Raw genomic sequence first — 26,888 nt, 5'->3', positions numbered from 1 at the left:
GCGCCACCAGTGAAGATGGTGAAGCCTAAGGGCGCCAGGCCACAGCTTGTGGGAAGCAGCAAAGAGGAAATGAACCCGGTGCCGATGGACAAGACTCTTGGCAGTCTTAAACACCTTGAAAAGACCCTTCAGGCCGTCTCTGCACAATTCGACAGGGTCTCCAGGCCATCATGGACACTAAGGGCCAGTTGTAGGTAATCTCGATTTACCTACTCTTAAATACCGAATCATACCGATTCGGTATTTAGGAGTAGGTAAATGGTATGTAGGTAATTACCGATTCAGTAATTGGGGGAAACATTGAAGGGTGGCAGGGTGTCACTTTGACACCCTGTTGCACCCCTTAATCGTGTATGGGTGCACATGTTGCAGACATACATGCCCTAAGGGCATGTATGTCTGCAACATGGCAGTGTTTGAAAAGCAAAAAAAATGCTTTTTCAAGGCTTTTCATTATTTACCACCAACTTCTAGTTGGTGGTAAATAACGGATTCTTAAAGCCCTGTAGCCATGATTGCAGTGCTACCTACATCTAAAAATACAGATTCGGTAATTTTACAGATTCGTTAATTTGACCGAATCGGTAAAATTACCGATTCGGTAAAATTACCGAATCCGTATTTTAGGTGGCCCTACATCTCAGTATCCAAACACCGGTCGGTAACGGCCGAAAATCGGTATTTTCGGCCGTTACCGACCGGCATTTGGATATCTACATCTGGCCCTAAGACTTCTCTGGTGACCCGCACAGACTTTGTTTCTGTGAAGGTTAATCTGCTGCGGCTGACTACCGCAAGTTGGCAGAACGAGGGCGGAAAACAGAGTCCACATTGGCAGTTGTACGACCATCATTGCAAGAACTGCAGAAGCATCTAAAACAGGTGGATGCTGAATTCGTCACCTTACATCACTGGGCGGAAGAAGAGAGGGCAGATCGAGATGCATTAACATTTGCCTTATGGGCTTTCTCGAAAGCTTGGGGCCCTAGCGTACAGCTGTTCTTGGAAGACTGGCTAGGGAAGAATGTCCTGGAGGGTAAGGCACCTAACCTTTTCCTCTATTGAATGTGCGCATCACACACCGGGTTGATCCCTCTCCCTGGAGCATCTCAACGCCCTATCATAGCTCGTTTCTTCAACTACTGAGACCAGGACCTGCTCTTACAACGCTTGTGCACTGAAGGCCCTTGGTCCTATGGAAATGCTTGGATCACGGCATACCCTGATTTCATCGTGGATCGTCCTCTCGAGCCAATCAATGTCTTTTGGAGCTGGACATCAAATATGCTCTTCTGTTTACCACTAAGTTTTGTGTAGTCAATGGCGAAAAGATTCACATCTTCCACTCGCCGGAGGATATGTGGAAATGGCTCCACACGAAGGACATGCTGCACTCAACTTCTCCGGAGCAGACTGATAGTGACTAGATAGTACCCTAGCCAAGGCATCACCCTCACAGGGCACAACAGACCAAAGATCAGGCAGCTGAGGAACAAGCCCGCGCGGTGGCGGAGGCCGCCCTCCACAGTACGAACTCCTGTGCTCCCCTCCGAATGAGAGTTCTTCGGAGTCAGGTTTGGACTCACAGAACACTGTTGCTCATATACTTGGGCCAAGCTAGGAACCTTAACCCTGGCGCTAAGTCACTGCAATGTTCCCAAGTGGGCTCCATTGTAGACTGCTTTTTGTGTGTTTTTCTCTCTCTTCTTAACACTGTTACCATTGTATAGTTTGGGGGTGATTTTCTGGATGGGCCCTACCAGGGCAACTGTCCTGAGGTGGAATTGAATTTTAACTTGTTGTTATGGTTCAACGAGATGCTCTTAAAGTGTTCCAAACAGTACTTGTTGCTTTCTTGAACGCCACATATAAGTATAGGACTTCCCTAGACTCCATGGGCTGGTTTCGGGATGGACAGGGATGTCTCACACTTTTCCCTTTAGGTTTGCACTTTCACCATCATAGCAGATACGCTGGTTGCACCTGTATCTCCCAATATCACATCATCATCTGGAACGTGCGTGGAATGGCCACTCTGTAAAACGCTATTGCATCCATGTTTGTCTTAAGCAGAGTCATGTACACATAACTATGCTCCAGGAAACACACCTTAATGTCACTGAATTACATACGCTTCGCACTAAATGGAGAGGGTAGGTACATGGCACTTCAGTGTCCTCCTTTGCTAGTGGGGTACTCATATAGATAGCACCAGTAGTACCTTATGTTGTGAATACGCAGAGGGTGGATGCAGGACGATATGTGATTCTGGGGGGTCAGATGGATGGTGTACCAGTTACACTGAATTCAATCTATGCCCCCAACACACAGCAGGGGGAGTTTCTAAAAACTCTTACACTGGCACTTTTTGGGGCATCTGTCTTCCACTGGATTCTGAGGAGTTGGGATTTTAATTGCGTCCTGGAAGTGGTCCTCGATCGCCCCTCCTCCCTCGGGTCGGTTGCCACAAGGCGTGCTGCTCAGCACCACAGATAATGGTTGACACGAATGGGTTGCCAGTGTGTATGGCGACTCCTACACCCACTGGACTGCGAGTACTCCTTTTACTCACAAATGCACGACATGCACACCAGAATAGACCTTTTTTTATGCAGGGCCCAACTTGATGCCCAGTTGGCCAGGGCGGAATTCCTAGTACGCACACTGTTAAATCACTGCCCATTTCTGCTGAACTAGCGATGGGGACGTCAGCGTCCAGTTATACCCACTTTGTGACTAAAAGTGGAAGCTTTGTCTGCCCCACCTTTTTGTGCAGATCTAGCCCAATGCATTGATTAGAACTCAACAGGGACACTGTGACACTACGGGTAGTCGAATGAAATGCCAATTAGGTGGTAGTGCACAGCCACTGTCTATCAGCTTCCTGAGGGATACGTACATGATTGTTGAGGGACCTTCCAAACATCGAGTGCGACCTTTGCTCCCTAGTAATACGGGTGGCCAACCACATGGCCCCGGCCGAGCAGCTTCACCAGCTGCACAAGCAGTGCAATGAAGCAAACCTAAAGCAAGCCCTGCAGCATGCAGAGGGGACAGCTGAGGGAGATTGCTAGCTTGGCTTGTACATGAGGATCAACAGCGTGTTCCCATTGGTGCGGTTCGCTCAGCTGGTAATAGCCTGCTTACCTCGTAGCTGGACATCAATAGGGCCTTCCGCGATTATTATCAGGAGCTTTATGCAGCCCTGGTCCCGCCACCCCTGAACCGCATGCGTGAATTCTTTGGCCCCTTCTAGCTGGTGTGGCTGAATGCCTTACAGCGGGCTGAGCTGGATGAACCACTGAAACTCGAGAAGGTACGCACAGCCATATCTCAGATCGCTCACGACTAGACCCCAGGCACCGATGGCCTACTGGTTGAGTATTAAATCACCTTCCTCACCCAACCACTCAACGCCTTCTTGATGTGTTTAATGAGATTAATAAGCAGGCTCGCCTATCGGATTCACTTTGTGGTGCCCCGGTTGTGGTTTTGCCCAAAACCGGCAGAGACCCGTTAGATATTCATTCATACCGCTCCCTCTCCCTGCCTAATCTAGATTGTAAAATCATGGGCAGGATCTTGGCAAACTGTCTCCTTCCCTTCACTCAGACCAATCCGGTTTCATACCGAGGCGCAGCACATTTTTGAATATTCGCTGTCTAATGCGCCTCCTGCATAACACCAGCAGATGCTTATGACCAGGTTGCGGTATCATCGGACATAGAAAAAGTATTAGACACCCTGAGCTGGGGTTTTCTATTCTTAGTCCTCACTCACATTGGGTTCAGACCGGGATTCTTGGGCTGGGTGCTCACCCTCTATGCTGGCCCTATGGCGCGAGTTAAGACAGGCCAGGTGATTTCGGATAGGTTTAACATCTGCACGGGTACGAGACAGGGTTGTCCGTTATCCCCTCCCATTTTTGCGTTAGCCATGGAGCCCTTGACCTGCCAACTTTGTCAGCGGGCAGTGGACTTGGGCATTCGTGAACGTGACATGTACCACATAATATTGTTATATGTGGACGATCCCTAGGTCTGCCTGCGGGAGGTGGGGTCTCCGCTACCAAGTCTAATGCAGATTTTGGATGGCTTTGGTATGATTTCTGGTTTATGCGTGAACCAGCATAAATCATGAATGTGTCCCTTAGTGCGCAGACCAATCGAAGACCGGACAGAACCCCCAGGGACTTGTTTGCAGTGGAGACACAACGCTTTCAAATACTTAGGCACACAAGTTTACCACACCGAGAGATACCTTAAGGAGGGAAATCTTGACAAAACAATAAGCTCCACCGATGCTGCCCTTCTGGCACTCACTCTCCTTGTCCCCATTAGGATGAGTAGCAATTTCTAAAATGTTAGTACTTACCCTATTGCTGTACTTCTAGTGGCCCTTCCCACTGTAAACCCTAGGAACTTCTTTCGTGAACTACATGCCCTGCTACTAGAACGGACATGGAGCTCGGCCGCCGCCGGGTTGAATTGACCACACTACAATGCCCACTCACTAATGGCGGACTCTGAGAATCTGATCTCGAGATCTATTATGTGGCAGTGAAATTACAATCGTCAATGGCATGGTTGTGCACACCACAACACCCCAAAACGTTACTGGTGTGCACAGCTCTGCAGGCTATGAGCTCTTATACCTGGCTGTCCGATCCTACTGTCCACCCGAGACAGAAGTTCAGACAGATGGTGGTAGCCTGTGCATGCTGGCACAGATGCATATAACCCAAGGGCCCCACACTCCCATCAATTGTTAGTTGGTATTTCCTGCTGCTAATGCGCCGCAAATCAGTGATTCGGCTCAGTGGAGCTCACGCAAGTAGGTGACCTTTATAATGAATGCAGGCTTATGTTGTTCCAAGGAATGGTGGACACATATGGGCTGAGCGCCGGTCAGTTCTTAACACACTGTGCTCTTCAATATGCGATTCACGAGACGTAGAACAATGGGGATGCGGAGCCACCTAATTCTCAGATACTGAACACATTGCTGTCTGCCACTAGCACTGGACCCAACATTACAGCCTTATACACTGTGCTTAACATCCTTTGCCTGATAACGCAACTCAGTGCGCACTGGATGAAACGAGGTTTTACAACAACTTATTTTAAATGTGGCCTGGGCTCGTGCCATCCAAATGACAAAGTGTGTGCCTTGCAACCACAGGTTCCGCTTCTCACAGTTCAACTACTTGCACCACACTTACCTCTCTCCAAGGCGTATCCAAGGCATGTACACCGGCACTCTCCCACAAATGCTCTGGATGCAAGTAACCGAATGCAGATTTTGTTCCACCTGGTATTAGAATGCACTTCACTGCAACTTACATGAACAATGGTCACCTCCACCAGGAAAAGACCATCATCCCTGTGGCTTTACCCTGAGCTCCTGACGGAGAAAAGCCTATGTAAAAAATTGGAGCACACCCGGAGACAATCCTACGACCCCGTTGCCAAACTGGCATATAGAAAAGCCTTTAAAAACGTCCACAAACAAAAGCGTAACACCATGAGGGATTACTTCACACACAAGATTAAATTAGCTGAAAATTCAGCGAAAACTCTTTTTAAAACTGTTCAAGACTTTACCAAACCAGCTGTTCTTGCCAGTACGGTACTTTCCACCTCCTCCCTCTGTTCCAGAATGTCTGACTATTTCCAGGACAAACTTCAATCTATCTACACCACCTTCCCTTCCACCCTGACAACATCAGAGCCAACTGTCTCTCCAGACAACAATGAAGTGCTGACCAGTGCTTTAAATGGGCCGGTACTCACCGGTACTGAGTACCGGCACTTCCAAATTTTCTACCAGTCAGTACCGGCACTTTTCTTTAGTCAGGGAGAGTACCGGTACTCTGACTGAAGGCACGACAGGCTCGGGTTTGGTATCTCCTCTAGATGCTGCTCTGCTTCAGGATCTCGAAGTCGCACTGAGCCTCTGAAGTCGACATTGGCAGAGAGGCTGCTAAAGTCCAGAGGCGCCCCTTTGAATGTCCCCACACTGCAGGGGTTTGAGAGGGCTTGCTTCACGCTGTGTTTAACAGGGCAGTGTCTAGGCAGACCCTGCACTGTTAATTAGGCGTGCAACGAGCATTCAGGTGAAAGTGCTAACTGCCAGCATGAGGTCTGCACCCCCTTGTCTAGAAACGCCTGCCACAGCAAACGCGTCTTGCTGGTGACTAGGAACTGTGGAAGCGTTTTTTTCAAGTTAATTTGTTTGTTTACTGGCCTCCTTCGACCCCGTACTTATGACCTTCACAAATGCCATTTTGTATGCTGATATTCCGAGTGGGACATTGAGACATTTTGGCATTTCACCTGAAAACGTCGGAGTTGTGAGTTGCCGTTTTTCCTGCTATGATTGCTTGCCAATTACCGGCATAAGGAACTTAATGAGACAATCATGTTTCCTGAGGAAATGCGGTTTAACATTCGGCTTCTCCTGAGTTATTTCTATGATAAAATTGCTCTGTACATAAGGCATATGTTAAATTTCAGTAAGTTATGCCTCATATTTTACTTTTGTTCAGGTTGAGACTTGCATAACTTAACCTGAAGCATTATGGGACTAGTAGTCCCGGTTGTGCAATAAATGTTAACATGCAGACCGACAATTTTGTCTGTAAGATTACACAATTTGTGTTTTTCAGCCTCTTGAATGTTGTTCATTAAGCTTAATATTAGACTGCCTCTACCTGTTGAGTGAGTATGTGTAGTATCTTGTGGCGCACTGTTTATTGGATGCTTCAGAATATCGCTCCCCTCTGCAAAGCATTAATAAGACAGTAAGTCTTATTGGTATGTCATTTTCAGATTTTATCCCACATCAAATACTGTCTCCTCTTAATTGGTCAGCATGTTTTTACTACATGTTTTTTATTGAGGTTACATTCACTGAAGGGGTCAGTCCCATCTTATGAGTCAATTCATACACATTTTTGTGTTTTTAATAGTATATACCCAACCCTTTGGCAGGCAATTTGATCATTCATGTGCTCTTTCATGTTCACTGGTAATGTGGACTGATTACGTCCCACGCAGTCAAATGTATTTTATAATTTTGCAGTTTGCTTAATTATGTTTTAATATGTACTGCAACTTGCATAGAAGTTATTATAAATAATTATGTATTACCCTTAGCCCTGCCCCTAGCCCCGCCCACTTGCCACACCTCTAGCTCATTTTAGTGAGTACCTGCACCTATTTTTTCACATTTAAAGCACTGGTGCTGACCGATTTGCGCCCTCTGTCTTTTGATGCTTCCCTACAAAAATCATTAGCATGTAAATCTGGCTCACCGGGTGATCCCAGTTTTTCAACCTCCTGGCTCTCTGATTTAACAGCTCGCTAAACCAGATTTGGAACGCCTCTCTGCAGCAGTGTGGAAATAGGCCTTCCTCCTGCCTATCCTCAAGAAACCAGATGCTGACCCTGCAGAATATAAAAACTTCAGACCCACCACCCTTTTTCCGGCACTCTGAACAAGTAGTCCAATGTCAACTATGTGAATATCTGGAATCAAAGAACTAGTCTACGATTCCCAATCCGGCTTCAGAGCAGGCTACAGCACGGAAACCGCCCTCCTCAAAGTGTACGAGAGTGTCCGCGAGACTATCGACCAGGGCAATGCAGCTATGCTTGTGCTACTAGATCAAATAGTGACCATGCAGTCTGCATAGCTCCTGGAGGCGGAAGAACTCCATACACTCCTTCTAGTTCGTTTGTCTGTACATATCTTCGGCATATGGAGGGAGGGTGTCACTCGCCCTTCCCTTCCTAATACCACACTTTATACACATGGTATTTTGTTTGTTTTTTCCTCTGTAAATAGTCTTAATTTTCTTTTCACTGGTGACATTTTCCAGTACTATGTATTCCTGAAGGATTTCTCGCTGTGGAAACCGGCAGTGTTTTTTTTCAGATCTAGATATATATAAATCAAGTATGTACATTTCAAACTGTTTCACGTTTTGCATTTTAGAAATGTATTTTGATCTTTGAGTACTATAACGTTTTGTAGCTTGTTTTCAAAAGATTGAAGTCTGGTGTCTTGAGAGTCTTCCCCTTAACTCCATTCTATAATCTGATGAAGGAGAGCGGATCAATTCTTTAGTTGACAGTCGCCCTGCCACTACCTATGGATGAGGTACCTTATGATAAAGAGCTTATCAATAACCTGTGAATGTTGTACTATAGATAAACTACGAAATCAAAAGTTACAAAAAGAAAAAATAAAGAACTCTCAGCTTACCTCAAATATTCCCTCATCTTTGTATGAAGGGAAATTCTCCACCACCATCTGCATCAGCTTAAGTGCACTTTTTCCACTCTTTTTCACACAGTTGAGGTAGGAGCCTCCAAATTTCTCTAGCATGATCTTTCCACTTTCGTGGAGCACCCGCAGCCTCTCTTCCATCAGCGGCATCGAGACGTCAGTATCAGAGCGCAGTACGTGCCTTAGCTGGTCCATCGTCATGGAGCTGTAGTAGGAGGCCTTTGTGATTGGAATGCCTGAAAACAGAATCAAACAGAGCATGAGTGACAGCCGATGTATCGAAGAACTCAACACGTGTGTTTTGCTGTCTGCATGACTGCAACCCTGGGCATGACAAGAGCCTTGCATCAGTGAAATGTGTGAAGGTGAAAAAGGGTGCCTAGTTGGATAAGTGGATGTGAAGACGTGTACCTCTCTGCGAGACTTTCAATCCCATAGAAATGTAACGTTTCCTTGCAAATTGTTCCTTAAATCAAAACAGTATGAAGAATCGAAACGCTGGGCCAACAGGTTTAGTGGTTTTGTAACACTGCCCTACTTCACGGGCAGCGCATGTGCAAAATGGAAAATTGAAAGGATAGCAGTGAACTGGCACTCCAAGGCCTGATCCTCTACATATCTGATTATTGGACAGGAACACCATCTCACCGAATCAAGGATAACATAAAGTAATCAAGGGTATGCCTATTTGGACTCAAATATGCTCACGTTTTTAGACACCTTTTTCTGCTGTAAGTTCTATAATCCATCTTCATTGAGTCCTTCACAAGCTGGAACATGGCAGGAAGGGGAGAGAGGAGGTTGAATGATTTTAAGCGTAAGATTACCCCCACTATGGCAATGTATTGCCGCCGCCCCAACGCTAATGCTCTTCATCATATTTTCAAGGATATGAAATACGGCTATATACATGCATTTAGGATGAGAGTAGGAAACAGCTAGACAGGACATAAAAATAGGTTGCTCCCATGATAACATTCTTTACTCTGCCGGTGGGTTTTTCCTATATTTCAACCATCTGTAGGAAAACCCAGGGACTGGCAAAGGCACACATACATGTAGAGATGGAGGACTGTGGCTGGACTGGAGCACAAAGCTATCTGTTTATCAGCTTTAGAAGCAGTTTTCAGTCTTGCCGTAGTTGGGTAATGTGAAAAAGCCTTTGGAACAAGAAGAACAGGGTCACGATTAATGTAACTTTATAATTTTTTCGCAAGGACATTCTTTAACCAAGGTGGCATAGATACCCACAGGTTGATAAAGAGACAACACCTATGGCACTCTTATTCCAGAGTCACCATGAAGGTCATTTTATCCCTGTTCCTCAAGAGTAACAGCATACTTTATCCTAAGCTCTCTAAACCCTACAGGGATGTGGAATTTAATAAAATATGCACTTGTCCATGGGACAAGTCGCTTCACAAATCTACTTGTCCTGTAACAAAATCCACTTGTCCCCTTGGTGCCATGTAGTGCGCCGTCAAATAATGGCTGCAATCTCTTTATAAAAGAGCTCCGATAATAGCCACTCTGGTTATGTCAGGCTAATACTATAAAAGGATTTGAATTTTGGGGGTTTTCACCAGGTCTTCTCTAATCTTTTCCCATACTGAGAAAGGTCTGAAATTTACCCCTGACAATGGCAGAAGTAAAGTTTCTTCCAGGGCTGGGAAAAAAGTGATTGGAGGAAAAAGTGAACTTGTAAACGCTCAACAGATTTCCGCTGAGCCATATTCATATTTGCTCATGCTAAGAAGCCATTCACAAATATTTTCTAGGACTACGGTTTCCTGGCCTACTTAAGGAAATTCATGTGTATTCATGAAAAACGTAAATCTGCATTAATACAAGGACACATATCATGGGTGCACTGTCATGACTAACATTTGAGCCCCTAATTAAATTTGAGTTAACCAAAACCATTTGTTTTTATTAAAATGCTGTCTCATGCTATCTGTGAGCTGGCTTCATTGTGTGTGACAGCATTCTGCTCTTTTACATAGCAGTTTTGTTCAGTGCCAGGAATTTCTATGGCAATGTTGCCTTTATGAGACCAAATACTAGCTGTCTAGTAAGAACACACTGGCAAATAGCACCATGCCTACCTGATAATCCCAAGGTAGAGAAAGGAGCATAGTGTACGCCAAGTGAGTAACCTGAAAATGTAAATACCCCCACGTTGATTCAAAGTTCTTATGACACCAAGCAAGTGAAAAAAAAGTCATTGGAATCCTCTCCAGAATAGCTCGTCTCTTCCATCCATTCATCCTTTCACCCACTGATATCTAGCATTTCACCTTTACATTGGCACCCATTCATTCTTTTATCCATTAGACTTTCACCAATGAGTTCATCCACCTGTTCATCTGTCTGTCCATCCACTCATCCATATCCAAACCTACCCATCCATATCCAAACATATCCATTTCAACCATCCATCCATCCTTTCGCTCATCCATACACCCTCCCTTTCACTTCATCTATATACCCTTCCATTCACTCCATCGATCCACCCTCCCTTTCACTCATCCTTCCACCCACCCTTCGACCCATCCATCAATCCATCCTTCCACTCATCCATCCATTTATCCTTTATTCATCTATCCTTTCATTCTCTAATCCTTACACCCTGTAACCCATCCACTCATTCACCCTTTCCTTCATTATAACATCCTCTGTCCATCCACCATCCCCGTCACTCAACCATCCCGGTCATTCATTCATCCATCCATCCATCCATCTAGCCAGCCACACTTCTACTCACTCATCCTTTCACCCACACATCCATTCATCCTTTCAAATTAATTACGAGTCTTTGTCTGCCGAGTTGCAGACAGAAGAGGCCCATCAAGAGCTCCACCTCTATTGTAGTTGCTAAAGCCTATCCTGCCATCTCCAAACCTATCGATCCAACTGATCCATCCCGCCTTCCTTTCACTCATCTATCCGTTTGCTCATCCATCCATCCTTTCACCCGACACATCCTCCTTTTCAGTCCCATTCATCCACCCTTTCACTCATCCCTCCATCCATCCTTTCACTCATCCATCCATCCTCCTTTTCACTCATCTATCCACCTACCCTTTCACTTCATCCATTTATGCTTTCGCTCATCCACCCACCCTTTCACCCATCCATCTTCCGTTATCTCATATATCCATCCACCCTTTCATTACTCCCTCCATCCACCTTTACATTCAACTGTCCACCCACCCATCCATCCATCCATCCATCCATCCATCCATCCATCCATCCATCCATCAACCCATCCATCCATCCATCCATCCCCCACCCAGTCAGCCATCTATTCAGCTACTCTCTCACCCATTAATCCACCCTTTCAATAAGCCGTCCATCCTTTCACTCAATCCACTTTCAACCTATCCATCCACTCACCCATCGCTTCATTCACCCTTGCACTTATCCTCCCATTCTTTCACACATCCATCCTTACATCCATCCACTCATTCATCCATGCATCTATCCATTCACCCTTTCACTCCACTCATTCATCCATCCATCCATCCAGCCTTTCACTCATTCATCCATGCATCCATCGATTCACCCTATCACTCATTAATGTATGCATCTATCATCGACTCTTGCACGTATTAATCCATGCATCTATACATCCACCCTTTCACTTATTCATATATGCACCTATCCATCCACTCATTCATCAATGCACCTATCCATCCACCCTTTCACTCATTCATTCATTTATGGATATAAACATCCACCCTTACACTCCACTCATTCATCCATCCATTCAGCCTTTCACTCATTCATCCATGCATCTATCCATTCACCCTTTTACTCATTAATTTATGCATCTATCATCCACTCTTGCATGTATTCATCCATGCATTTATACGTCCACCCTTTCACTTATTCATACATGCATCTATCCATTGACCCTTTCATTCATTAATTTATGCATCTATCATCCACTCTTGCACGTATTCATCAATGCATCTATTCATCCACCCTTTCACTTACTCACCCACCCACCCTTTCACATCCAGTATGGGCCTTTGTCTGCAGACCTGCAGACTGAAGAGGCCCATCAAAAACTCAACAGCTGCTGTAGTTTCTACAGCAGTGTGTTCACAATGCCCCTGGTGCAGGCACAAAGTGAGATGAGTGAAAGGACAGAATTGGGGGTGGCCTTAGGCTTGCATGAAAGCCCATGGGAAAACTAATGAGCTTTAATGTAAGCCCTCAATGACGTAAGATATGAAAGGCCAAGGGGAGCGGGTAAGGGATGTCAGAGAGGGTGGCGGAAGGTGGTGGGGTGGGGTTAGCAGGTTTAGGCACCGGGTGTAACATAAGGTGTACAGGAAAGGCAAAGTGCAAAGGAGGGGGTGCACGAGCTGCATAAGAAGAGAAAGCAAAGTGAGTTGAAGATGAGGCCCAGGAGTGGAGCAGAGAATACAAGGCATGGGTCATACAGTTCAAGTCAGAGCAAGGGGCCAAGAGGCAAATAAGGCAGCCTTACATGCCATTTCTGCGAGTGTACTGGAGCTGCAGAAGCTAGATGTTTGTCTCATGCTTGAAGAAAATAAAAGGACCAGGGGAGGGCCTGGAAGCCACACAAGCTTATCGAGCTGGCTCCAACTTTGAGCGCTGCTTTATCATTTTGTTCTGTTCTGGGGAAATTAAAGTGCAGGACCCAGCTTTTGCATTCACCCTTTCACTGCCAATAAACTGCTCAGAGCAACTTATTAACTGGCTGTGACCTACAGGGTTGAACAGCTGTGTATCGGATTACATAAAACTGTCTACTTGTCCTTTGGACAAAATACAAATTAAAACCTCTTGCCCTCCTAAGAAATCTAGATGTCTTGGGCGTCGGGAGATAGGAATTCCCCACCCCTGCCCTACCTTCAGATTCCCCTAATCCCTCTGAGCACGCGTACTGTCCTAAATCCATGGATTCCAAAACCTGGTAGGAAAGATTCTAATTGCAAGAATTATCGAGTAATTTCACTCCTTAATGTAGATACCCAAATCTTGGCAAAGGTCTTTACTTTCACATTAGAGAAATACAATATCAAAAGGTATTAGAGCCCCTCAAACTGGTATTATTAGTGGCATTTGAAAATCTCATTATGGAAATTGTGTATTTAATAGGTGCATTAAAAAACAGCACAGATGTGACCCTTGAGATGGATGTGACTCTGTGACGGATGTCAAGAAACCTTTTGATAAAATGAACTGAGACTGCATGACTTGAATATACACTAGAAAAAGTCTTTTAGAGAGAAATTAAACAATTTATTTAGGGCAATGTATTTTGATTGGCCACTCCTATCCGACAATGATATAAAGCCATCAGATATTCCTCAATGTGGAGCTAGTAAAGTTGTCTGTGATCACCCTTTTTTCAGGTAGACGTCCTTAACAGAAGACTAAACAGAGCAATGCTAGGAACAGGGGCGGCTTTAGGCATGTGCAAGCTGTGCACCTGCACAGGGCCACCAAACCCCAGGGGCCACCACGCCAATATATATCCTTAATATAATAATCCTCTGAGGATGGATACATATTTGCGTGGCGGCCCCTGGCAGGGATTTGGCGGCCTCCGGGGCTATACCACTTCCAAACACCCTGACCCCCCCTTCTTCACAGGCCTCTGTGCTCCGCCCTGCCCGAACCCCCTCTTCTGGGGCCCCCTACCTACGCTCCCTGCCCAGGGGCGCCATGAGCCTAGAGCCGCCCCTGCTGGGAACATCATGCCCAAAACAGGAGTCAGCTGTTCTGTCAATGCCCCAAGCACTTCAATGCCTTGTCAGGGGTAGTAAGCACTAAATAAATACAATTACAATACAAAAGCCTCTACTTCTCATGAAACTGCATCGACACGTGCACTGGTGCAGGGAAGACAATCCTTCCCCCAGCGGTGACTTCAGTGAACCCATCTGCCACCCGCCCTGCAATTAACTTAGCCCTCTGATGCAGGCATTTCCATCAGTATTCCCTCCTTCCCCCACACTGCAATACAATACAATACATTTGTAAAGCGCACGGCTACCTAAAAAGGTGTCCAAAAGCAAAAAGAAGTTCCAAAGGCAAAAACTGGCTTAGGTAAAGGTCATATGGCTGGGTCTAAACTGGGGTGGCATGGTGAGAAAAAGAACAATGGATTTAACCGAGATCTCTTGACTGGGTGCATGTATGATTTATTCGGCATTTCGCCAATCATTTGTTTGCATAGCACTTAGGAGAAGGTCATTGCAAAGTCAAAAAGAAGCGTTTTAAGCTTTTTGCTGAAAACCATTTCAGATGGACTACTTCTCTGGGCCAGAGGTAAGGAATTTCACAGTGTCAGGTAGGCAAAGGAACGACCCTCTCTTCCGGATTTAAACCGCAAGGGGTTTGAAACAGATTAAGGTTGCTGGAGCAAAGGGATCGCACTTTGGAGGACAGTTTGATTCGACCCTTAAGACAGAGAGGTCCCCTGGAGTTAAAAATTTATGAAAGAAAAAGTGAGGGCCTTAAACTGGATCAGATTGGTAACCAATAAAGCTGATGGAGTTGTTTCTTACCTGTAACCCCAGTTCAGTAGTAGGGGTATCTCTGTTATAATCATGATCATGTGAATAGTCCCATGTGCGTGGACCCGGGAGCAATCAAAATAGTCTCTTAAGATGTCCTCTTCAGCAATCCTGCATAGACACTTAAGAGAAAATCAAAGACAAATAATGCAGCCTGAAATTAACAAGGCTACACTGGCCAGTACCTCATTCTGAATTGAAAAAGGATAGCCATATAACACTGAAATTTAAACATTTTGCTAAGTTTCACACATGGAGAACTCCCCTTCACAAAAATCCTTTGTCATGATAGAGAGGAAGGGTTGGACAGACAAGTCCCATAGGCTGCCATTATGTGTCTGTAAATGGATACCGTGCCTTTAAGGAACCCTACAGACACCCTCGGTATCCTGTGATGCACAGCCAAAGGCAAGTTACTTTCAGTTCTTTTTGAAGGTGTATAAAGCCAGGCCTGTAGAATTCAGGATATTATTGTTTTATCCACCGGGGAGGAGGGCGGGTGCGGGTTGCTTATGACTATAACAGAGATACCCCTACTACAGAACTGGAGTTACAGGTAAGAAACTACTCCTTCTGCGGTAGGGGATCTCTGTGTAAAGTCATAATCATGTGAACAGAATGGCAAGCCCACCCCACATAAACCAAACCCAGTGGTGGAAGAAACAGACAGAACCAGTGCAAATAAATTTCTCAGCGAAGCCCGCCCAACCGGAGCATCTGCCCTGGCATCAGAGTCCATGCAGTAGTGTTTAGCAAAGGTATGGACTGACTTCCAAGTGGCAGCCCTACATATGTCTGCAATGGGGACATTGCGCAGCAAAGCAGCTGTAGCAGCTTTACCTCTGGTAGAGTGAGCCTTAGGCTTACCCCCTAGAGTCTTGTTAGCTTTCTGGTAACACAGTTGAATACAGGACACAATCCACCTAAAGATTGTTTGTTTAGAGGTAGCAAGACCAGTCCTGACCGATCCATAATTAACAAATAATTGATCCGATCTACGAATCTCCTTAGTCTAATCTAAGTAGAATTTCAACACCCTTCTCACATTAAGGGAATGAAGGGACCTCTCCACCGGAGAAGGATGCTTAAAAAATGTGGGCAAAGTGATTTTTTGATTCACATGGAAATCTGACACCACCTTAGGAAGAAACTTTGGGTGAGTTCTCATGACAACCTTAGATGCATGAAACACTGTATAGGGCTCTTGGCAACAGAGAGCCTGGATCTCACTCACCCTGCGAGCCGATGTTATAGCCACAAGGAAAGCTGCCTTCCAGGATAGATGCTGTAGAGAAGCCTTATGAATAGGCTCAAAAGGGTCCCTCATTAGTCTAGACAGCACCACATTAAGCTCCCACGGAAGCGAAGGATGCCTAATGGGAGGAAACACCTTCTTCAAACCTTCCAGAAAATCTTTGATGACTGAGATTTGGAAAAAGGAACTTTGTGAAGGGCATTTCCTATACGCAGTTAAAGCTGCTAGGTGAACCTTAATGGAATGAAAATTAAGGCTAGATTGAGCCAGATGCAGCAAGTAGGGGAGGATGACAGTCTCCTTGCAGGATATAGGGTCTGCACCCTTAGACGTGCACCAAATGCAGAATCTCTTCCATTTGCATGCATAGGACGTCCTTGTAGATGGTCGTTTTGCTTCTTTTAATATCTCCCTGAAGTTCTGAGGAAGATTTATATGTCCATACTGCACTAGCTCAGGAGCCGTGCTGCCAAATTCAACGATGAGAGGTTGGGATGCACCATCTGCCCTCCGAACTTCGTGAGAAGGTCCGGTCGACACGGAAGTCGAAGATATGGCAGGAGAGACCAGTGTAGGAGGTCGGTGAACCACCACTGCCAAGGCCATTCCGGAGCAATGAGGATCATACTGGCCCAGGACTGGGACAGCTTGATCAACACTGTCGGGATCAGGGGAATGGGTGGAAAAGCATAGAGAAAGCTGTTCGACCAGTTGATCCACAGTGCATTACCCAGCGTCCCCGGTTGGTAAAACCTGGAGGCGAAGTCTCGGCATTTGCTGTTTTCTGCGGTGGCAAACAAATCGATTTCTGGAGTGCCCCATCTTGCGAAGATGTCTCTTAACACCTTGTTGTTTAAGACCCATTTGTGATTTTCTTGAACGAGCCTGCTGAGCACGTCTGCCTGAGAATTCTGCACACCTGGCAGATGAGTCGCCGTGATAGTCAGACCCCTGGCCAGCAGCCAGATCCGGATCGCGCATCTCGAGACAGTTTGCGCAATCTTGAGCCCCCCTGCTTGTTGAGGTAATACATTGTTGTTGTGTTGTCCATCTGTACAAGCAGGGAACTGGCCCAAAACAATGGCTGGAAGGCCTTCAGCACCAAGTGAACTGCTCGGAGTTCCAGAAAGTTGATGTGATACGTAGACTCCGTCTGGGACCACGTCCATAGTGTCTGAAGGTGGTCTGAATGCGCTCCCCAGCTGTGGAGAGAAGAATCTGTCACAATGATTTGAGACGGTATCTCTTTGTGGAACAGAATCCTTCTGAAGAGATTGTGAGGTGAACACCACCACTTCAACTTCAGGGCCTGGACAGCATGTTGCGTCAGTTGGATCCTGTCCTCCCAGCTCCCTTGTTTCTGGTCCCACTGATCCTCCAGACTTTCCTGCAGCGGCCACATGTGGAGGATTGCATGTGGAGTGAGAAAGATACAAGAGGCCATAGAACCCAGGAGAGAGGATACAGTCCTCACCGTCGCAGAGGGAGCGGACATGAGAGCCTGAGCCTTCTGAAGGATCGATAAGCGTCGCTCCTCCATAGGACACACACTTGCCTGTAGTGTATCGATGGAGGCTGCCAGTACTGCAGACACTGAACAGGGGTCGGGACAGACTTTGACATGTTGATGTGAAGACCCAATTATTTCAACAGAACGGCCGTCCTGTTGAAATGTAGCTGCGCTTCCTGAAACGTGGCGGCTTTGATAGGCTAGTTGTCCAGGTACGGATAAACAAACACCTTGTTCTTCCTCAGGTGCGCAGCAACCACCACCATGCACTTTAAAAAAGTCCTGGGCGCAGACTTCAGGCCGAATGGAAGTACTGTATATTGGTAGTGATTGGTGCCAACTAGGAACCGTAGGAACTTCCAATGCTTCTTTCCAATGGGTACATGGAAGTACGCGTCTTGCAAATCTATGGCGCATAGCCAGTCCCCTTGACAGAGCTGAGGATAAATCTGGTGCAGGGACAGCATTCAGAACTTTTCACTGCGAATCCATTTGTTTGCTTGCCGCAAATCGAGAATAGGTCTGAATTCGTTATTGTCCTTTTTGCGCACAAGAAAGAACCTGGAGTATAGACCTTTTCGCCTTTGAGGAGGAGGAACCAGTTCTATTGCCCCTTTTCTTAACAGGGTGTCGGCCTCCACTTGAAGTTCGCGCAACAGGTATTGTGAACGAACTGGTGGAATAGATGGAGGAGGACTGATGAAAAGTAGACAGTATCCATTGTGAACAATATTCAGCACTCAATTGTCCTGAGTTATTTTTCTCCGCTCTGCCAGGTAATTTTGAATGCTTCCCCCCACCGGAGAAGGTAACAGATGAGGGGGAAGTAATCTCTCAGGGCTTAGAACCAGCGGGGGCCTTGTTCCTCGATGTGAACTGCTGGTTGCCCCTGCCTCTCTGCCGTCTCCGAAAAGGCTGCCGCTGAAACTGCTGTTGCTGTCCAGGCTGACGGCCCTGTCTGCGTCGGAACCGTTGGGAAGACTAGCGCCATTGGTAGGAGCGGAAACTCTTACTCTGTTCCTTAGGCTTCTCCAAGCCAACAGCCTTGAGGGTCTCAACCTCAGCTTTCATACGAGCCATTTCTTTGTCTACATGGGAACCAAAGAGGGTGGAACCAGAGAATGGTAGGTTAGTGATCTGCTGCTGGGCCTCCGGTTTCAGGGAGGTGAAACGCAACCATGAATGGTGCCGCAGAGTCACACCCTGGCAATATCCCTGAACTCCGCGTGCTCTCTGCCAGACGCGCGGCAAGTCACTACTCAGCTGTACTCCTTCACGCGGTTTACCGGACGGCTTGTATTTTCCTAACGGTCCCGCGGGATGCCTTGCCCCCCCTGTAGGATCTCCTCACTCGCTGCTGGCCCCACCTGGACAGCTCGTGACACCTTCAGGAGGAACCATAACGGGTAAGCGCATCGCTGATCGTGACATTGTCCTCGCTCACGCGCACACGTCGAGCAGGGCACTTTATTCATTTATTTATCTGTAACCTCGCGGGTGATCGCGACTACCACGCCGGCGCCGACCTTACTTAGAGACAGGGTGTCAAATTTTACATGATCGTTCTATCTGTGCGGTTCTTTGTTATTGTGGCTAAACTCTTTAGTCTACAGATATATTTTTATAAACATAGGCTCCTCACGCCACCTGACTGTGTTAGGGTGTAACATTACCACTGGCCTTGAATTGTGATTGCCCACCCTACTCAGCATGTTTCACCGCCGTGAGTCCAGCCTTTTTCACCATGATGCATGCTATAACTGAACAGTATGGCAGCTGAATACAGAACGTGATCACCTTGCGCTCTTTACTTTCTAATTCTTTTCTCTCACAGTATCACCATACACTGTCATGAATCATGCAGTTTTTATCCACTGGGCACACATTACTGTCACTTTAAACACAGGCACGATATGATGTATTCCGGGTACAACAATCTTCAACATCATTAATGTCTGTTTATTTCTCTCTAGTTCCCAGGAGGTCCCTCGTAAGGAACCATTTCTGTGCGATACTATACAGGTCGTATAACGGAGTCCTCTTATTTGAGAGGATTCCAGCAATCATATGAGCACCAAGGTCCTGACGAATTGCCCTTATGGCAAGAAACATGTCGACCGCATTCACATCAAGGGTTGAATAAGGATTGGTCCCATTGCCCATCACTCCTTAATACCCCTTTATTTTTAATAAAGCAGTGAGCCTGACTATTAAAACAATTCCTAATGGACTCGACTGACTTTTTTTAGACACACACACCCCCACGCTCACTATTGCACTTTTTTAGGACTCGACTGACTTTTTTTAGACACACACACCCCCACGCTCACTATTGCACTTTTTTAGGCCCCTCACACACACACACCCGTTGGCTCGGAATAAAAGATCTCCGCCAAAGTGCAGCTCCCCCTGCTGCCCGACGGGCATTGCACCGCCAGCCTGCCGCAGGAGCAGGATACCGATGATGACGCTGGACGGCCATCGGCTGGGACAACAGTTGTTATCCTGCCGGTAACCTGTGTGAGGTATCCTTATATTCTGAAAAGGGTCTACACCATGCACTTACCCCTTTATAATCAGTGAGAGAAAAGACAAACTGAGCTAAACCACTGGCTCCCACTGGGGAACTCTGTACAATACTCTTTGTTTACTGCTTCCTAGGACGAGTACATTGGACCCCAATAAAAATCGTCCACTTTTATTCCCCTTGTTTGATACCAATTTCAGCGTGCTTTTCGCACGGGAATCTTTTGCCTGAGGTTACCAGGGTCGAGGAGCTCTCGTTCCCCTGGACCAAACCGCCACAGTATACTTTGCGCTGTGATCACCTTGTTTTGACACTCTGTCCTGGCTTACGTGGTACAGGGCACCCTACCCACTCCGCACTTCAACATGGAGGATGTTCCGGGTCTTAGCTTTAATCAAGACACCATAGCTGAAACACTAAGGAACACGCCATCACTACTCAACAATCCCCCTGCTGCCACCTCTGGAGCCTCCTCTGATGAGTGGTCCATACTAAGTGAAATGAAGAAAGAACTAATTAGAATAACGATCCATGGGATTATGATGACAGAGTACCTGAGGAGCAATATAGCACCACAGGGCCTAATTTTAAACATCATCCCGAGATTGTTTCTGGATGACAAACGCTTTAAAGTAGACTGGTGCCAGGTTTCCTGGAAATGCACCAAGGACCTGCTTTTTCTGATTAGCCAAACTGCGAAACGATTGCCTGAAGCGCTACAGGAGAAAATTTCTGCCATTGAAGCGACCATGAAGAACGCCACTTCAAAAAACAATAAAACAGCATTCACTACAAAGCTCTCCGAGATTAACCAAGAGATGGCTGACCACCACGACTTCTTACTTAAACAGAAAACCACCAAATTGGAGAAGGACATAGCCAAATTCGCAAAGGAGAAGGTATACCCCTACCTTAAAGATGATTTTAAAGGGAAGAAGAACAACTACTCTTCGGACGATAATTCGAGCACGGACACCAGACGTGGTTCCACAAGCAGTGACTCCAGTGGTGGCCACCCGGCGAGGAATGCACGACCTACTCGTCCCTGGCAACAGGGATATCACCAAGGACCAGTGTTCCATGGCCCACCCCATGTACCACCACCGTGGCAATATCCCTTCTACCCACAAGGCCCCCCGCAATTCTACCCCCTTAATCCGCCTCCTTTTCAAGGCAGAGGTTGGGGCAGAGGAAGAGGGCGAAAGCGAGGCGGGCACAAGGGAGTACAGTGGCAGGACCAGACACCAGTACCGACTGGTATGGAAACCAGGAGCGCGACAACCAGAGGGAGACGAGTTTGATCGTGAACCTATCAAAAAGAACCCTCTCCCCTACAGAGAAGAGCGTTCTGGAAAAAGGCCTTGGATTTGTCCCCACCCCGATCCCTGACTCTTTTCAGGAAATGATTGAGCTAAAGCAGTTCTTCAGGAAGATACGTCTCCGGGCCTTCTTTGATAATCGGCCAGAAATCCCCAGTGAAGACACAGGTCTGAGGAAACCTTCCACCTTCACCCCCTCTGATGGGATGGTACCACCGGAAGTCTTGACATTTGAAAGAGCAGTCCTGAGAACCATGCAGAACAAACCTTCAATCAAACCCTTTAACAACCTGTCCAATGCTGAAAGACAGGCAGCTACCTCCCTTGGTAGGGACACCTCAATTGTCATCAAGCAAGCTGACAAAGGGGGAGCTACGGTCATACAAGACTATGAAGATTATGATCGGGAGTGCAGACGCCAACTAGCTAATACAACCCACTACAGACCGCTGACGGAGGATCCCACCAAACGACTGACCACTACCGTGATGGCTCTTGTCATCGAAGCAGAGACAAATGAATGGATCAGCAAGAAAGAGGCAGAATTCCTGGTGACAACGGACCCGGTCACACCGTATTTTTACACTCTGCCCAAAATACACAAGGGCACCACCCCTGTCCCGGGGAGACCGATTGTGTCCGGCATCGGTTCTATCTTAGAACCCCTGTCCCAATTTTGCGATGCATTTCTTCAGCCATTGGTTAAACTCATCCCGTCTTATTTACAAGACACCAGAGATGTACTACGTCTCATTGACGACATGGATGGCAGAGAAGATATCGATCTCCTCCTCACTCTCGACGTGGAAGCGTTGTACACAAACATACCTCAACAAGCAACGCTGGAAGCAGTAGACTCACTTCTACGACAAGAGGATTGGTTGTCCCCCACCCCGATACCATTCATAATGGAGTTGGCACATATTGCACTTACTGAGAATTTTTTCAAGTATGAATCCACTTTATACCACCAAGTCCGTAGAACATCAATGGGCTCGACCTTTGCGCCGAGCCTGGCATGTATCTATATGGCATAATTTGAGAGGAAATGCATCTACCCCCCTGAACACAATCCATACCGTGAAAATCTCACGTGTTGGCGTCGATACATCGACGACATCCTGGTGTTCTGGAAGGGTGACCGTGTGACATGTGAGGCCTTCTGTACGTGGATAAACCAACAAGACCCATTTTTAAAGTTCACGGGCACGATCTCCAATAAATCCATACCTTATTTGGACCTCACCATTTCCTTGGAACCTACCAACATCAGTACCACTCTATACAAAAAGGACACTGACAGAAATAGTCTATTGCCTTATACCAGCCACCACACGAGATCCTTGAGGGACAATTTACCTTTCGGACAATTTCTCCGCCAACGGAGAAATTGTAGTTCAATCACTGATTTCAAACAGCAAGCACTCTCCCTACAAACCAAGCTTCTGGACCGGGGCTATCCCACACGTCTTCTGAAAACTTCCACCAAAAGAGCCCTCAACAACAATAGAGAAGCCCTGCTCGAGGTGCACCCCAAGGAGCAAGACGACACGATCACCTGCGTGACCTCATTCACGAAACACTCATCATTCATTAAAAAAACCGTCAATTCACATTGGGGCATTCTCAACTCTGCAGGGATGGAGCTTCCGCGCCCACGCTTTGCATTTAAGAGGACGGCAAACCTAAAGGACACTCTAATTCACACCCGTCCAAAGAAAACCAACACCCAAGCTGTCAACACTCTCTGGGACCTCCCTCCAGTAACTGGGCACTATCGCTGTGGTTCCTGCGTTGTATGCCCTCAGACCATCCAGGGCAAAACCATTGAACTCCAAAGCAACTACACTTGGACAATGAACAAACATACCAACTGTAACAGCTCTAGATGCATTTATGTTTTGATCTGCCCGTGTGAGATGTTGTACATAGGGATGACCATGCGCCCTGTTAAACATCGGATAATGGAGCACAACAGCAACATTCGGTGTCACAAGACACACACCAAGCTTTATGAACACTGCAAAGAAAATAATAATTTCCCAGAAAACATTCGGTGGACTGTCCTTGAATGTTTACCAAACTTCAATCAACAGGCCCTCTTCAGACTCGAACAAAGATGGGTACATCGACTACAGTGCGATGAACTGGGGTTGAACGATGGGGTGCCCTGGACAACACTCGCCAGATAGTCATCAATCAGGACTACTTTGTCCATACCCAGACGATTACCAACACGTCGTACCAGACAACTCTCCCCTTTCCAAAATGGCCCCCACATTGAAGTGTACTGGCCTCGCTGTTTTGAGCAATCCCTCTTTGCTCTCTACTCCCGCGAGCCGTTGCCTAGCAACCGGAGGGTCCCGCCCCCTTGGTGCGCGCTCAACTCTCCCTTATTTACACCGGACAGTGCCCCACTACTTTTCTGGCTGTCCTGACCTCGGTGTATTCGTGGGAGGGGTAGGTGCTGAGATGCCTTCCACCAGCGACCTTTGAGGTAAGGTGTTGAGCTTATCCCTGAACTCCGCGTGCTCTCTGCCAGACACGCGGCAAGTCACTACTCAGCTGTACTCCTTCACGCGGTTTACCGGACGGCTTGTATTTTCCTAACGGTCCCGCGGGATGCCTTGCCCCCCCCTGTAGGATCTCCTCACTCGCTGCTGGCCCCACCTGGACAGCTCGTGACACCTTCAGGAGGAACCATAACGGGTAAGCGCATCGCTGATCGTGACATTGTCCTCGCTCACGCGCACACGTCGAGCAGGGCACTTTATTCATTTATTTATCTGTAACCTCGCGGGATATCGCGACTACCACGCCGGCGCTGACCTTACTTAGAGACAGAGTGTCAAATTTTACATGATCGTTCTATCTGTGCGGTTCTTTGTTATTGTGGCTAAACTCTTTAGTCTACAGATATATTTTTATAAACATAGGCTCCTCACGCCACCTGACTGTGTTAGGGTGTAACATTACCACTGGCCTTGAATTGTGATTGCCCACCCTACTCAGCATGTTTCACCGCCGTAAGTCCAGCCTTTTTCACCATGATGCATGCTATAACTGAACAGTATGGCAGCTGAATACAGAACGTGATCACCTCGCGCTCTGTACTTTCTAATTCTTTTCTCTCACAGTATCACCATACACTGTCATGAATCATGCAGTTTTTATCCACTGGGCACACATTACTGTCACTTTAAACACAGGCACGATATGATGTATTCCGGGTGTAGGAAGGTACATCCTGACTATGGTTGCCCCCAACTTTTTGCCCTGTGTTTTAGCTGGTTTTGGACATAGTCGACCTGGGACCCTGCCAATCAGGACCCCAGGCCTACTGCTCTCTCTTTAAAATGGATTCCATGTACCCTAGGTACATTTCCAATTGGTACTGGGCCACCCTATCAGACCCTGTAACTCAGGGCATGGGTGTACCCAGGGCTGCCAGGGGCTGCAGCATGTATTATGCCACCCCTGGTTGGCCTCTTAAATTTGACACAACTGGCTGCATGACAGCTGGGGCAAAGTCGTGTAATCACCCTTTGCTGTAGGTGTAGTATACCTATACCTAACCCTAAAATGGACACACAGATTCCTATCAGTCACTCCTATGGCAGGCCTTGACAATCCTGAAGGCAGAGTGCTTGGAATCGTGTGAGATGGTGCTCTGGCATGAGCTGAGCCTGTCTGCAGCTTGCGGAATCAAGTCCTAATAGCTGTTCCATGATAACGCATACCATATACTCTTAAGTGCATTATAATCCTCGCGGTTAAATGCTAACTTTGGTATTGCTTTATCAAAACATGTCGAGTAAGGTGTCATACGAATTGGAATACTAACCCCTCGCCAATTCTGGCGACGGGGTTAGCATTCCACCCTTCTAGAGGGACACGACATGTATGTAACTGTGAACCCCGGTTAAAGTTAACTGAAGCCTCAGCTCCACAAAATGGATGCTGCCACCACAGACACGAGTCTGACCCCCTGCAGCTGGGAGTCCTTCCAGTGAGGGGAGCCTGGACAAAGGGTTTCCTGTCAGGGGCGGTGCTAGCACCGTCCCAGACATGGTTTTGTGTATCCTGGGTAGGCAGGGCTTTACAGGAAGGTGACTGCTGAGTGGCACCCCGGTGCTCACTACGCATAGGCCGGTCTGAACCAGTTCCAGGGGCACACCAGCCCCTGGCCTGGGGAAGTCCGGCATGGCTGAGGGGTGTAACCACCCCCCCACCTAGTCCCACCCATAGGCAGGACCTAGTCACCGGGTCAGCCCCCTTTTTTAGTATAAAGATAGGAGCGGGCCCCCTGTTCAAATTAGATCATCTTTGGAATCAAGATACTACTTTCTTCGAAAGGACTTCACGATTTCTTCTTCAAGATTCTCCCTTGTGGCTAAGGAGTAGTCACCCTGCATCAAGCGGGCACCATCCTAAAGAACACTGCGGTCTGCTGCAAGTCCTTCATCACGAATCTGACGACCCAGCTCGACGAGACCCGGCTTCCCTGGCACCTCTGACCTCTACTCACCTCTACAGCCAAGCTGAGAACCGTGAGTGCGACGAGACCTCGAGGGACCGACGATCGCCAAGACTGCACGACATCTTTACTGCAAGCCCACCGTGTCCTCCACTGGTGAGTGCTTTGGGGTCCGAGAAGCCCCGACCCTGCGCAGCTCCAGCACCCAAGGTCAGCCTCCCTGCATCACCACGATCTGCGTGGGGCCCTTCTGCTGTTTGCTGTGCACCGCGTTGTTTGGCTACTAGCCGGCTGGCTTGTGGCCCTCTGAACGACGCCCGACGACATCTCTTCTGCTGGTCTGGTTGCTCCAGGCTGGCCCTTGCCTCCTTGTTCAAGAGAGGCACCCCGGACCCTCCTGGTCCACTCCAGACGCCATTTTAGGTCCACCGCGTGGGCTTGAATTTGCCAAGGCTTTGTTGCCCAATCCTGGGTCCAGCGACGCCGACAGCTTCCAACTTCGTGGGACAGCTCGATCCTCCATCCTGGTCGCCGACAACGCCTCCTGGTCCGCGAGATCTTCGAGCTACAGCGTCACCCACTCACCTTGTCGAGGTGGCTACCATCCGGTGCCCTCCTGGTGCCCATTGACTACTGGCTAGTAGTCTCGAACTTGGTCCCCTCTGCTTTCAGGTGTCATCTATCTTCGAGATCCAGGCTTGGATCCAACTGAACTTTCTTCACTGGTCACCGGCCAGCATCTTTTCTTCCGGCTCCTGGTCCGTCTACGAGGATTCCCGACGTCTTTTCAGACCTATGCAGCTGCAGCCCCTGGGCTAGGTAACTTCGGCATTTCGGTGCCCCAGCATAGCCTCACTATCCAAGGGTCAGAATCTACTTTCGTTTTCTCCCTACCAGGTCGGGTTCGCCCGAGAACACTAACTTTCTAATTCCTAGTTACCATAGACTTTT

At 47.3% G+C, this 26,888-nt stretch overlaps 1 protein-coding gene across 3 annotated transcripts in view; it reads right to left on the bottom strand.

Annotated features, from left to right (window-relative positions):
* The window catches only part of LOC147730424 (queuosine 5'-phosphate N-glycosylase/hydrolase-like), a 200,336-nt gene that overhangs the window by 68,211 nt on the left and 105,237 nt on the right, over positions 1-26,888 (bottom strand). For all 3 annotated transcript variants that reach the window (XM_086955233.1, XM_086955231.1, XM_086955232.1), the window contains one exon: positions 8,269-8,528. In XM_086955233.1, the coding sequence (XP_086811359.1) occupies positions 8,269-8,528 (260 nt within the window). The remainder of the gene's footprint in view (positions 1-8,268; positions 8,529-26,888) is intronic.

Source organism: Lissotriton vulgaris, chromosome 2_1 (genome assembly GCF_964263255.1).
Source record: "Lissotriton vulgaris chromosome 2_1, aLisVul1.2, whole genome shotgun sequence".
Lineage (NCBI taxonomy): Eukaryota > Metazoa > Chordata > Amphibia > Caudata > Salamandridae > Lissotriton > Lissotriton vulgaris.
The sequence above is the reverse complement of the archived record's forward strand: the minus strand, read 5'-3'. Positions and strand labels throughout refer to the sequence as shown.